Raw genomic sequence first — 13,171 nt, 5'->3', positions numbered from 1 at the left:
GAGATGTTGGGTGAAAACCGTTTCCATTTCCCTCATAGTGATAGTCATTCCGGTGAAGATTTATGGAGTACGAACCATGTATCAGGTACAGGGTGACCAGATCACATAGGGATGGCCAGCAAGCGCCCACTGGCTGGCTCCAAAAACTGCCCAGCAGCGCCCAGGCTGACCCAGGCGGCCAGCCAGGCTTGGGCCTGCCTTAGGAGGGGTGACCAACTGTGCAGTCTTGAGCAGGCCGCTGATTACTCTCAGTCCCTACAACCCCCCTGGGAGGTAGGGACTCTTAGAGCCCCATTTCTCAGAGGGAGACACTGCATAGCCAAGAGGCCGCTGTGGGTAGGTTTTCCCCACAAATGTGAACTTGAGCCACCTCTGCCCAGGGAGGGGGCCCGAGGGGGGCTATGGTGTTCTCTCTGGGGAGGGTTAGTTGCCTGGGGGCAGTGGGTAGGGGGCAGCAGCCCAATTGCTCACCCTTATGGAGGTGGGAACACATGGGTACGAGGGGGAGTGGGATCCCAAGGGAAGGGGAAGGAAGGATCCTGAGGGAAGGGGACTCAGGAGGAGCCAGGCTGACCTGAGGGAATGGCTGTAGTGAGAGGCCTGAGGGCCCCGTGTGTAGAGCTGATGCCTGGGCAAGGCCTAAGGGCCACCAGGTGGGGTCTGGGTCTCATGGGAGGGGTCTGAGAGCCACCCCTAAAGGCCAAGGCTGGCTGGAGGCAGAGGGCAGATGAGGGTGGCCTGGTCAGATAGGGATGCCGGCAAGTACCCACTGGCTGGCTCCAGAAACGGACCAGCAGCGCCCAGGCTGACTGGCTGGCAGGTGGCTGCTCCTGTCTGGGTCTCCGTCTCCCCGATCTGCAGCAAAAAGGGTCGGACCGGGGTCTGCCCAGCTTGCATTATGAGGCTGGGCCGAAGGTGGGGGCAGAGAGGGGCTGAGGGGATGGTCCCTGGGAGCCCAGGTGCCCCAGGGTCAGAACCATCACCTCCGAGGCCGGGGCTTTGCTGCTACTTCCCTGGTTTCTTGCCCCAACGCCCCTGGGGCAGGAGCAGGGATGTGGCCCTGGGCCCTCCCTCCTTCCTGCTGATGGCACCACAAGGAGGGGGACTGGTTTTGGTTTCAAGAGCAACTGAATGACATCACTCAGCCAGTTAGGAAAATGCCAGCGCTGCCACAGGGCCTGCCCCACGCTCAGTAAGTGTTCAGTGGTGGGAGGTCAGCACGGTCAATCCGTCCGGGCCCGGCCTGCTCATCTTGGAAATGCAGGTGGCCTTTGGCCAGTCCCCACTCCTCTCGGGCCTTGATTTCCTCTGGATGGGTGGGAGGCACTGGGGAAGCAGGACACAGCCCTGAGCTGCAGGCAGCTGGAAGGTCCCCTCCCATCCTGTCCCCTAGGCTGTCTCGGAGCCTTGTTCCAGAGCAGGCTGGTTCGATCTGAGGGTCCAAGGGGTGCCTTCAAGCAAGCTGAGAGCTTCCCAGTAAGCCCTGGCATAGCCCAGATACTGGGAAACCCGCTGGTGAGCTTCAGAAAGCCAGGCCTCCTCAGGATCTGTGCTTCTTGTCTGTGAAGAAGAGCCTCCGGAGCTTGTCAGGCTGCAAGGAGGGAGAAGACGTTAGAGCCTGGGTCCCTGGACAGGGAAGGGAGGGCCAGGCTCAGGGCATCCCTTGGCAGCGACTGGGGGCTTGGGCTCAAGGCCAGAGAAAGGCCAGGTTGGAATAGTGATAGTTGCTCCACCGCCCCTCGCAGTGCCAGAAATTCCACTCCAGCCCTCTGGTTTGGATGAAGGATTCGCCCTCTCTGGCTAAGGAGGCTAGGGGAAAGTGGAGAAGAAAGGCCAAGTCCCCTCTTCCCTCACTGGGTCCCCTGGGGTCCCCAACCCCAGCACTGTCTGCCCCAGCCATGCCCTAGGTAGAATGGGGGTGGGGATGTACATGGTGCCACCAGGGACCGGAAGGACTTTGCAGCTAGAGGAAGTGCAGTCATGGGATGTGGCTTCTGTGGTTCTTAGAAGGGCTGTCTGCAGGCAGGATCTGTGGTCCCGGGCGTCAGGACCTCAGAGGCAGCCTTGCACCAGGCGAGCTCCCTGTCCTGGTGTGTGTGGGCACAGCCCTGCCCTGGGGGAGGAGATGGCAGAGCTTCTGGTGAAGGCCTTTCAGCTGGGAGCTCGGGGTTTTGCTGTTCAAGCGGAAGAGGAGGTCTGCACGTGCCCAAGGTCTGAGGCTGTGCCCTCGGGGAGTGGGCTCTCCCAGCTCATCGGCTCCAGGCGTAGGCAAATACGCTGGGGCTGAGGGCTCAGGAGGGTTCCTCTGCCTCCCTGGGAATCCTGACCACCTCCCTCTGCCCTCCTGATCCCTGCTTCCCCTTTTCTCCTTTCTTATCAGAAATCCCCAGGAATAACAGCTGCTCACTGACAGCCATCTCTGGGCGGTGTCCTGAGCACATAAGGATGTCTAGCTTCACCTCCTGGGCAGCCGCCCCTGGACACAGCCATAGGACCAGCCCATTTTACAGATGAGGAAATGGAGATCCTGGGTAGATGCTAAATAAGAATACAGGATGCCCGGTTAAATTTGAACTTCAGATAAATGAGGAATAATTGCACTATTGGAGACATAGTTATGCTTAAAAAAATTACTCATTGTTTATCTGAAATTCAAATTAACTGGGCGTCTTGTATTTTATCTTGCTAAATCTGGCAATCTTAGTTGCGGGGGAAACTATCTTGCCCAAAGCCACGTGGCTAGGGAGTGGCTGAGCCATGAAAAGGGCCAAGGCAAGTCAGACCTGGAGCCAGGGCCCTTGTCCACCTCTCTGAGGCTCTGAGACGCTTGCAGTGGCCAAGAGGGAGGGACAGGAGTCCTAGTCTGCCACAGAGAAAGACATCAGAAGGGCCTGGAAGCCTCCATCTTACATCCAAACCTAACATCTGCCTCTCCCACCATCTCTAAGCAGAAGTTAGGGCTGGAAAGTTCTGGGCAGTGGCAGTGACCTGACCTGCCCATGCCTGAGGGCCACAGGTCCCTCCTACCACCCCACCCATGGAGCCCACCTTATGTGTCCGTCCAGTCTCCTTGCTCCTGGCTGCCGGGATTTGTTCATAGGTGTTCCTGGGCTCTGGGAGCTCCGGGGCCCCCAATATCCTCTCATAGCCACAGTCTGTGGATCCTGAAAGCTTGCTATATGTGGGACTTGCTCCAGGATAGGGGGGCCTGGCTGGGCCACCCCAGCAGACTGTGATCTGCTCGTAGGTACTGCTGCCTTCTTGGTCTGGCGTATCCCTGGCCTCTGGGAGGCCTTCTGCCCGGATGAGCTCATAGATGTCTGCAGAACGGCTCAGTTTTGGAGACCCCTGACTCCAGGTAACAGCTGAGGATCCTAGGGCCTCAGAACTGGGGGACAGGAGAAGGCCCCAAGAAGTGGGAGACACTCTAAGGCCCTGGTCTGGGCTCACCCCAGAGAGGGCAGGTCCCGGGCCATCAGGCTTGTTCTGGCTTCCATCTGAGAGTCTCCTCAGGGCCTCCTTGCCTGGAGAGCAGGCCTGGCTGCCGGCTGGAACTGGCCCCTGCCTGCCAGACACATCTGTGCCCCGGCCTAGCCGTGCCTGGTTCATCTTTCTCAGGTCTGCATAGATGATGTTGTTGGAGCCTCCAAAAGACTCGTCCAGAAGGGAAGCACTCCTCTCCGGGAGGGGAGGCACCTTGACGGACGCCTGGGGAGAGAGCGACAGAACCTCTTAGAGGTTACCCTGTCTGTAAGTTGCCTTCTGGTAAACTGCAGGTCTCTCAGACAAGCTGAGGCCCCTTGTCTTGGGCTCAGTTTACCTGACTGTTATGTGCAGGGGTTGGTTGACATTCGGGGTCCCTGCCAGCTTCATGCTCTAGGACTCTGAGTATGGTCCTTATGTTGGCATTCAAGGCCAGGGGTCACGAAATCTACCTCCCACCCAAGATCATCCTGCCCTGCTCCTCTCCCCTCCAGAGTGGTGGTCCCTCAGAGCCCCCTGAGCCCACCCACTCACTGCTCCCTTCCCCTTCAGAATGGTCCACCCCCAAGTCCATCAATTGTGTATTTATTCAACAGATATTTAGTAAGCACTGTGTAGACGCCGTCCTAGGTGCCAAGGGCTCAACGATGAGCAAGCCCACCTCTTGGGAGTTTACATTCTAACCTGGAGATGGGCAACATACTGTTCTGTTGTATAGTTTAATGTGGTTGATGTAATATATGATACAATAATATATCACAAGATAATATACTGTCGGCTCATGATCAGTACTATGAAGAAGAACAAAGCAGAGTAATGGGATAGGGAGAATGGCTGGTAGGAGAGGGGATATTGTCTATAGTTTAGGTGGGCCTCCCTGAGGAAATGTCATTTAAGCAGAGAATGGAATGCAGTGAGAGTAGAAGCCATGCAGATGTCTGGTGGGAAGAGCATTCCAGGCAGTGGGTACAGCAAGAGCAAGGGCCCTGAGGTGGGAACGAGGTTGATGTGTTCAAGGGAGATCCAAAGGCCAATGAGGTTAGAGAAAAGTGAAGAAAGGGGACAGGTAGCAGGGCACCTGGTGAGGCTCTTGTGGACCCTCGTGAAGATTTCAGATTTTATTTTAAACATGAGGAGAAGCCCTCGCTGTGATCTGATATATATTAAGAAAAATCTCCATGAGTCCCTCCTGTGAGTTGCTGTGGAGGAAAATAAAGTATTGACTCACAGGCATCCCACTCTACAGTTTACAAAGGGATTTTTCTGACATTTCATATCCATTCCCTCATTCAAGCCTCACAGGAACCTCAAGATTGGTAAACTGAGGCTCAGAGAGGTTATGTGACTTGTCCAAAGTCACTCAGCTAGAAAGGCCAAGCCAAGGTTTGAACCAAATCCACTGGCCAGAGGCAGGCCACAGCATGGGTGAACCACTGGGTAATTCCAAGCTGGGCCGCTCCTCTCTGGGCCTGGCACTCACCCTCCGCAGCCTGAGGGGCTGGCCAGTGTGGCCTCTCCGGGCCTGACGGTGGACGTGGCACCCACATTCCTGGTCTAGCAACCCTGACTCTGGGTAGCCCAGAATCCTCCTCACCTCCATGCTTTCTTCCTTGGAGAGGTTCCAGGGACTTGCATCCAGGCTCTTCTTTTTGTAGAGGAAGGAGACCTGGGGCTTTGGAGAGGGGCGGGGGCTGGCAGCCTTGTCTGGGACCACCGTGGGGGACACTGCAGCAGGCGGGTTTTCCAGGCCCAGATTGGTCTGATGGAGGCCCAGGGTGATGGCGTCATATAGATCACTGTCCTCTAGCTGGAGGCGGTGGGGACACAGCAGGTGTGTGGTCATACACCCCTGGCCAGCCTCTGGCCTCCTGCCAGAGACGGCTGGCCAGAGACTGAAACATTCCCACCAGGTCCCTGACCTCAGGTAGAACGCTTCCTCCATCTCCCCTTCTCAAATAGGGACCATGACCCTGCACTGAGTGCCCCTGGGTGGCAGGAAATAGGGAAGGCAAGGAAAGGCATGTGGTCGAGCGGGGGACAGCGCTGGCCTGGGCACCCTGCCCCACCCCCCGCCCCCCGGGAAGAGAGGTACCTACCCGGGGGCAGGCAGTAGCCAGGGTCTCCCCGAAGGGCTCAAACTGCACCTCCTGGTAATGGCGCACGAGCTCGGCTAGGGTGCCGTGGCTCTGGGTGTCCCCTGAGACGAGGTAGCGCCGGTTTCGGAGCTGGTTGATGACAAAATGCCGGCAGCGGTCACTGCCCCTGCAACACAAGCACTTGTGGCCTGGGGCTGCTGACAACTGGCAACCCTGCCTTGGCCCAGGGCTGGAGCTGACCCGGGGCCATGCTGCCCACTTGGGCCTTGACGTGTTCCTCTGTTAAGTGGAACTTGACATCCAGCAAACCCAGCCTTGCAGGTGATAGGGAGCGGTTTTTCAACGCCCCCCGCCCCCGCACATCAGTCAGGGAGGAAAGGGCCAGGGCCGGGGTAAGGGGGAGTGAGGCACTCAGCTTGGAGTGTGGATGCAAATTCAAAGGGATGCCACAAAACTCAGTAATCAAGATAACTAATAATGCAATATTTTAGAAAGTCAAAGTTAATACCAAAATATCCATGATGAGCAAAGTATCTAAGGCTTAAAGATGAGGACCGAGCCCACACTTGGCACAACTCAGCCTTACTCATCTCACCCAAATCCCGGCCAGGCCAAAAAGATGGAGTTCCAGGTCCCATCTCCACTCCAGCCTGTAAAGTCCCACCCTCTTCATTTTCCTTTTTTATGGAAGAGTAACGTAAACACAGTGAAGTGCACACGTCCTAAGTGTGCAGCTCGATGAATTTCCACATATGAACATTCCCATGTAACCACCGCCTAGAGCAGAACAAAACATTTTCTGGCTCCCCAGAAGACTCCCTCGTGGCCCCTTCCAGTCAAACGTCGCCACCACTCTGACCCCCATCACCATAGATCAGTTTTGCTTGTTATGGAATTTCACCTAAATGGAATCATACAGTATTTCTTTTTTGTGTCTGGCTTCTTTCACGCAACGTTATATCTTTGAGATTGATTGATGTCCATGTAGAATTAGCTTCTTTCCCCCCCCCCATTGATAGGTAGTATTCCATTTAATTAAAAAAATCCACAATTTATCCATTCTGCTGATGGACATTTAGATTATTTCCACATCTGGGCAATTATAAATAAAGCTGCTCTGAACATTCTTGTACATGACTTTTGCTGAATATATGTATTCATTGCTATTGAGAATATCCTAGGAAGGAGAATTGGATGAGGGATACACGTATGTTTAGCCTTAGTAGATTATGCCGAATTGTTTTCTAAAATCATTGCCAAGTATGAGAGTTACAGTTGCTCTGCATCTTCACCAACTATTAGGTAGCCTCTGTCTTTCCACTCTAGCCAGTCATTGTGGTTTTAGTTTCTATTTCCCTGATTGCTAAAGCTGCTGAACACCAGTACGCTCACTGCCCTTTTGGACCGTCTTTTAGGAAGTGCCTTTATTTTGCCTGTGTCATCTTTGTCTCATTGATTTGCAGGAGTTCTTCATATAGTCTGGATATGAGTCTTTTATTAGGTGTATGTATTACAATACAAAACCCCTCCAGCACTGTGGCTTGTCATTTTATTCACTGAATGGTATCTTCTGATTAACAAAAGTTCTTAATTTTAAAGAAATCCAATTTGTTAACCTTCTCTTTTATGGTCAGTACTCTTGTGTCTCGTTTAAGAAATCTTTGCCTGTCTCAAAGTCATGAAAAATATTTCCTATGTTTTCTTTTCCTTTTTCTTTTTTTTTTCTTTTCTTTTTTCTTTTTTTTTTTTTTTGAAGTTTAAAAATATTTAATATTACCAGGTAAAAACATGGATGGTGACAGCTTTACATGGCTCACTCCATACATTTCATAATGTAAAAGGGCAAAACATTACTAGGAAAGAAATGAATAGGTGGGTTTGTAAAAGATTTACTGACCACATATAAGCAATTAATACAAGATGACAAATATTTAACTCAACTAAAAAACTTTTAGAGACAACTGAGTCAAATATCAATGATGTGCTCTGCTAAGGAAGAGAAGTCATGTACCTTTCTAATCTGTAAGAAGTTCAAAATGCTTTTCTCACTTGGGTCTGTGAACCATCTAGAATTAATTTCTCTGTATGGTGTGAGGTGGGGGTCATTTTTTTCCATTTGGATATCCAATTGCTCCTGTACCACGTATTGAAAAAACCAGCCTCCCCATACTCCTCCCCCCTGGCCCCCCCCGCCCTCCCCCCCACTGAATTGCAGTGGCGCCTCTGTTGCAAATCAGGTAACCAAATGTGGGGGACTGTTTCTGGATTCCACTGGGCTATTTGTATATCTTTGTGCAGCCCCACTTTGATCTCTTTAATAAGCTGGCACTCCACCTAAGACCATGTTTGAAAAAAAAAAGCCCTGATGCTGAAAAGACATTTGAAAACTGCTGAGTTTGTATATTTCAAAGTGCTGAGGACCATACCTGGCACATAGAATAACAATAACTATTTTAATAATGACTAACATTTATTTATTTACTATGTTCCAGACACTGTACCAAGCACTTTTAAAGGTATAAACTCATCAAACCCATTCAACAATCCTATGCAATATTCCCATTTTACAGATGAGGACATGTAGGTGCGGAGAGGCAAAGTGACTTGCTCAAGATCAGGATTTGAACTGGGGCAATCTGAACAGATGATAATTTTGAATCTGAATCTGAGGCCTTTGAGATTTGCCCTAGAGCCCCAGCCTCCCTCCCTCCCTAACTAGGGGTGGGGGAGGGAACTTCTTCCTTTTTCTGCCTTTCCACACCCAACCTACCCTTGGGACAGGCTCTGACATCACCACCTCTGACTTCATCCTGGCCATCTTGTCTCCTCTTCTCCATACCCACTGCCTTACCCTAGCCCAAGCTTCCTCATCTAGCCCAGACCTCACCCCTCAGTGGTCCCCACTGCCCCCATACCTCCAGCACCTGTCTTGAGTCCTCCTTCCATAGGCTGCCTGAAGTATCCTTGCAAAACCTAAGTCTGACCAGGTGACCCTTCATTGTCTACAGACATAGCCAGGCATCCAAGGCCGTCCTGAGCTGCCCTCGGCCTTCCTCTCCAGGCACTGTTCCACTGGAACCATGTGTCCTTCTGCCTGCGGCAACTTGTGGCTTCCAACACCTTAGTCTGCCCTGTCTCTGTTCTTTTGCATATGCAGTTCAATCTATTGGAAATGCCTTCCTAAACCCCAATCACACCTCCTTTTCTGCCCATCAAGTTGCTGTTCTTCCTTCTATCCTGTGCTCAAAATCCACCTCTGTGAAGCCTTCCCCAGCCTCCCATCAGGAGGAGGTTCTCCCCTGCCCCCCACCAACTCACCCCCTTGAAGGTGGGTGCTTCATCCTAGTATATGGCCGGTGCTGCTCAGAAAATGTCTGATGGACATGGACGGATGACTGAGGGAGTGAAGGAGTCAGGGCCCAGGGAAAGCCCAGCAGTGTGGGCTGGTGGAGATTCCAAGCTTATCTGCAAGACTGGCTTGTGGAGCCAGAGCCTGCCTGCCTTTGCAGAGGGCTTCCTTTCTTACCTGTAGGACAAGATGTAGCCGGTGGCCTGGTCGCTGAGGCGGATGAGGAAGGAGCCAAGAGCTTTGTCCCTGAGCAGCTGCTCTGTCTGCCTGGGCAGAGGACATGCCGTTAGCTGGGGCTGGGTCCCCACAGCAGCAGGAGCAGCCTGACTTAGACCAGCCTCAGAGTCCCTGCCAGCCATGCCGCAGACCCAGTGCACAGATCTCCAACCCTTTATAGAGAACTCCCTCAGACTTTCGGCTGGTTCTGTGGTCGGTCTGGGTTCAGTCAAGCAAACTCAAGACTCAGTCTGGGGCTGGCTGGGTTGGAATCCTGAGGTCACATACACACACACCCCACCCCCACTACTGCCTCACCAGCAGGCACAATAGCCACTGCCCCTCTCCACCTGAAAGTCCCTGCAGCAAGAAGGAATCCATATAGCTGGAGATTTTTAGGTTTGTGGGATCCTTGCCTCAGGACTGCTGTGTACAGTTGTGCAGGATGTGTACTACACAGTAGTTTCTGCAGGGAGAAGGCGTTGGTATGTCTGGAGCCTGACTACGATGGCAACTCATAGGTTCTCATCCCCCTCACTTGCATGTCCCCTTCAGCCTCAGGCAGCTACGAATAGCTCTAAATGATGCCAAGGATTTTGGAGGCATGGTGGAAATTCCAGCTGTCTTCTGGTTTGGCAGTACATAGACCAGATATTTCCTCACCCACTTATTCACCATATACTTGCTGAATGCCTGCTCTATGCGGGACCAGCTACAAACTTTGCAGGGCTCAGTACTAAATGAAAACCTGGAGCCCCTTACTCAAAAAGTTAGAATTTCAACATGGTGACGGCCGCATGTTCAGCCAAGACTGGGGCCCTTCTGAGCAGAGGGCCCTGTGTTACAGCACACGTCAATGCCCGTGAAGCTGTGCCTGCTTCAATGCCAGGTGCTGGGCCAGGAGGACCTAATGAGTGGTTGCATTTGTCATTCCTTCAGCTAGTGCTTTGGCAGCTTGGAGATCCAGACCAATCAGAAAGCCAGCCTCCACATCTTGGCCCTTATTCCTAGAGTAACTGTATATCCAGGTTCGCCTGGGAGAGTCCCCACTTAAAATAGTTCTCCTAGTAAGTCCTCTTACTAACAGTGCTCTGGTTTGGATGATGAATGAAACAGTCCCCCTAGTAATTCATCAGGTTATCCGGAGCTGTTCTGAACGCATCCTGCTCTAGCCTGCCCCTCTCTGTTTCTCTGGCAGCCTGACAGCCCCAGCCATCCCAGCCCTACACTCAGAGCCAGGGCCAGTGCCTTCGCCCACCTTGCCCACAGAAGCGGCTGTCAGAGAACTCAGCATTCCTCAGTCTGTTCCCCCACCCACTGCTTCCTGGGGTCCCTGCCTAGCCCAGGGAAAGGGGCTAGCCCCTCGGCCCTGGGGGGCTAGGGGCCACGCTGGGCACGTGGACAGGGGCAGCCTTACTTGCGGGTGATGAATCCGTGAAACCAGGGGGGCAGGGCTCCATTCTGCAGAATGAGGGGGGCCTGCGTCTCCGTGAACCACCTCAGGGCCAGCTCCTGCAGCTCAGCCGGGGCCTGGCTGTCCCCGGCCCCCTCGGGCCCCCTGACCAGGCTGAGCTGCCTTAGGTGGCCCTCCATTCTGGCGAGTACTGATGTGGAAGCAGAGCCCAGACCACCCGTACGCCTCTATATCTGTGTGCACCCCGGCTCATTTGCCTGAGTCCATGCCCTCCCCAACCACCCGCGGCACACAGGAGCCCTATTGTCACCTCTGACAATATGTGTCTGGTTCTCCTCTCTGATGCTCTGAGGCGGGGCACCTTGGCTGTCTGGGGACATTGGGGGAGGGTCACATTAGCAGTCAGAGAGGGGCAGGAGAGGGATCCCTGACTTCCTGGCTAGCAGATGAGCTGCCCCACTGCGTTTGGCCCCTTCGCCCAACCTCCGGTCTTTGTCTCAGCTAAAGACCAGACTCTGGCTAAAGTCCAGGCACTGCCACTGTTAGCAAAGTGGTGAATTTAAATTCTACTTATCCTTCCTTCATGGAGGCCACTTGTATCTTGGTGAAGTTCTGGGCTGATTAATTCCTCTTTCCACTCAAGATTTATTGTCTACTGTGTGCCACGTACATCTGGGCCCTGGGAATAAAGCAGCAACCAAAACAGCATTTTGCTCATGGCACATATGTTCTAGTGGAAGGAGACAGATAATAAACAAATACATATATAGAATATGGGGTCAAGTGTAATAAGCACTCCAAGAAAAAGGGAGAGGAAGAAGAGGGCATGGATTTTGTTATTTAGATAGGGGGTCAGGTAGGGAGTCAGGGTTGGGGGAAGCCTTGCCCAGGAGGTGCCACTGGAACAGTGAAAGAGAGTGCCAGGCAGGTACCTGGGGGAAGAGATGCTGCTCCCAGCAGAGGGAAGAGCAAGTACAAAGACTATGAGGTGGGACTCTGCTGGAGGTCCTGAAAAACAACCCAGAAGCTCATGTGGCTGGAGGAAGAGCCCTTTGGAGTAGCTGGGACCCCTAGAAGGGCTGCCATAAGGCTTTTGAGAGGAAGCACTGCACCAGTTAAGGCCCAGGATATTTGTTCACGCAAACATCCCTGAATCTCTAGTGTGTTTCCGAGTTTCACAGCAGAAATCCAGGCTCGGTTGACAGTGAGGCAGGGGGTGTTGCAAACAGTCAACCCCAAGGATCTGGGTTAGAATCCCACTTCCATCACACTGGCACAGGCCTCAAGGCAGTTTCTAAGTGGTTGCAGATAGCTCAATTTCTTCATCTGTAGAATGGGAATAATTTTTATAAAGCTACTTTCTAAACTCTAGGGTCATTATGACAAGTAAACGAGATAGCGTAATAGTTAAGAATGAGGGAACATATATATAAATTCCAAAACAGGCAGAACTGACCGATGCCAGTAGGAGTTAGGATAGTGTTTACCTTGGGGAGTGTATGACCAGGAAGGGCTGAGGAGCTGCTAGGGGCTGATCGCGTTCTATTTCCTGATCTGGGTGGCGTGTTAGGTGAGTGTATTGACTTTGTGAAAATTCATTGAGCTCTGCGTTCATGAGCTATGCAGTTTTCTATGTATATGTTCTACTTCAACAAAACAGCTCATTTGTAAAAAATGAGGATGCTACAGCCGTATTTCTTTGGTTCCAGTTCCAGCTGACCAGCTATGGGACCTTGAGCAAATGACTTAATTTTTCTGGTCTTCAGTGTCATCGTCTTTGAAACAGGGAGGAAGAACATGACCTGTTGTTTGGAAGGTAAAATGCGTTAAGTCTTCAGAACAGAGTTTGGAACATAAGCTATCAGCATTAGCTATTACTCTGATGATGATGATGATGATGATGTAATGACTCTGAAATACAGTGGGTCCTCCCCGATTGGTAACTATTTTCGTTATTACTATTATTATAATTTCATCATGGTCATTCTCAAATCAAAATAAAAATACCAATGGCAAGTGTGTGATACATATGATTTAGAGGAAAGGTCAGGGCATGAGGCATACCTGCAACCTCAACCTGGACAGCTCATTCCCTGTCTTTGAGACTCATTTTCCACCTCTGTAAAAAGGGTTGCAGAGCATCCACTTGCCTCACCTGTCGATGGAGTGAAATACTGCAGGTCATGCTCTTCACACAGGGACAGGCCCACGGGCACATAGCAAGTGTTCCTGAGGGTCAGCTACCGGGTACATCACTTTTATAAACAATTTCCAGCCTTGACAGAGAGGAATCAACTCCAGCCAGGGGACACCGAGAGGGATTCACATACTTGTGAAATGGTCTTCCTGTCACAGATATAAGCCAGGGATATACTGGGGTCATAATGGAAATCCCAGGGCCAAACTAGCAAGGACTGGAATTTCCTAATGTGGGGTGGGGGAGGAGTAGGAGTGGATTACATCTTTATCTTCCGCAATCTCTAACTGAAATTCAGCATTTCCTTCCATGGTGAGTGCAGAGAACAAATCTTATTAGTGTTCGTAGCACCTGTGACTTTGTCACCAAAGGAAATCACAGATATTATCATATCACGTTACAGCTGCTGCAGACAT

At 51.9% G+C, this 13,171-nt stretch overlaps 1 protein-coding gene across 1 annotated transcript; it reads right to left on the bottom strand.

Moving 5' to 3' along the window:
* Positions 1–1,540: 1,540 nt before the first annotated feature.
* Positions 1,541–10,737, bottom strand: SH2D7 (SH2 domain containing 7). The gene is made up of 6 exons (XM_036841989.1): positions 10,562–10,737; positions 9,106–9,195; positions 5,576–5,745; positions 5,078–5,286; positions 3,049–3,708; positions 1,541–1,591 (listed from the first exon to the last, which is right to left on the bottom strand). Exons 1-6 carry the CDS (start codon positions 10,735–10,737, stop codon positions 1,541–1,543), a joined length of 1,356 nt encoding a protein of 451 aa, XP_036697884.1.
* Positions 10,738–13,171: the final 2,434 nt, after the last annotated feature.

The sequence above is a fragment of the Balaenoptera musculus genome, chromosome 2, assembly GCF_009873245.2.
Source record: "Balaenoptera musculus isolate JJ_BM4_2016_0621 chromosome 2, mBalMus1.pri.v3, whole genome shotgun sequence".
NCBI classification, from domain to species: Eukaryota; Metazoa; Chordata; class Mammalia; order Artiodactyla; family Balaenopteridae; genus Balaenoptera; species Balaenoptera musculus.
This window is presented reverse-complemented; position numbering and strand designations above follow the sequence as displayed.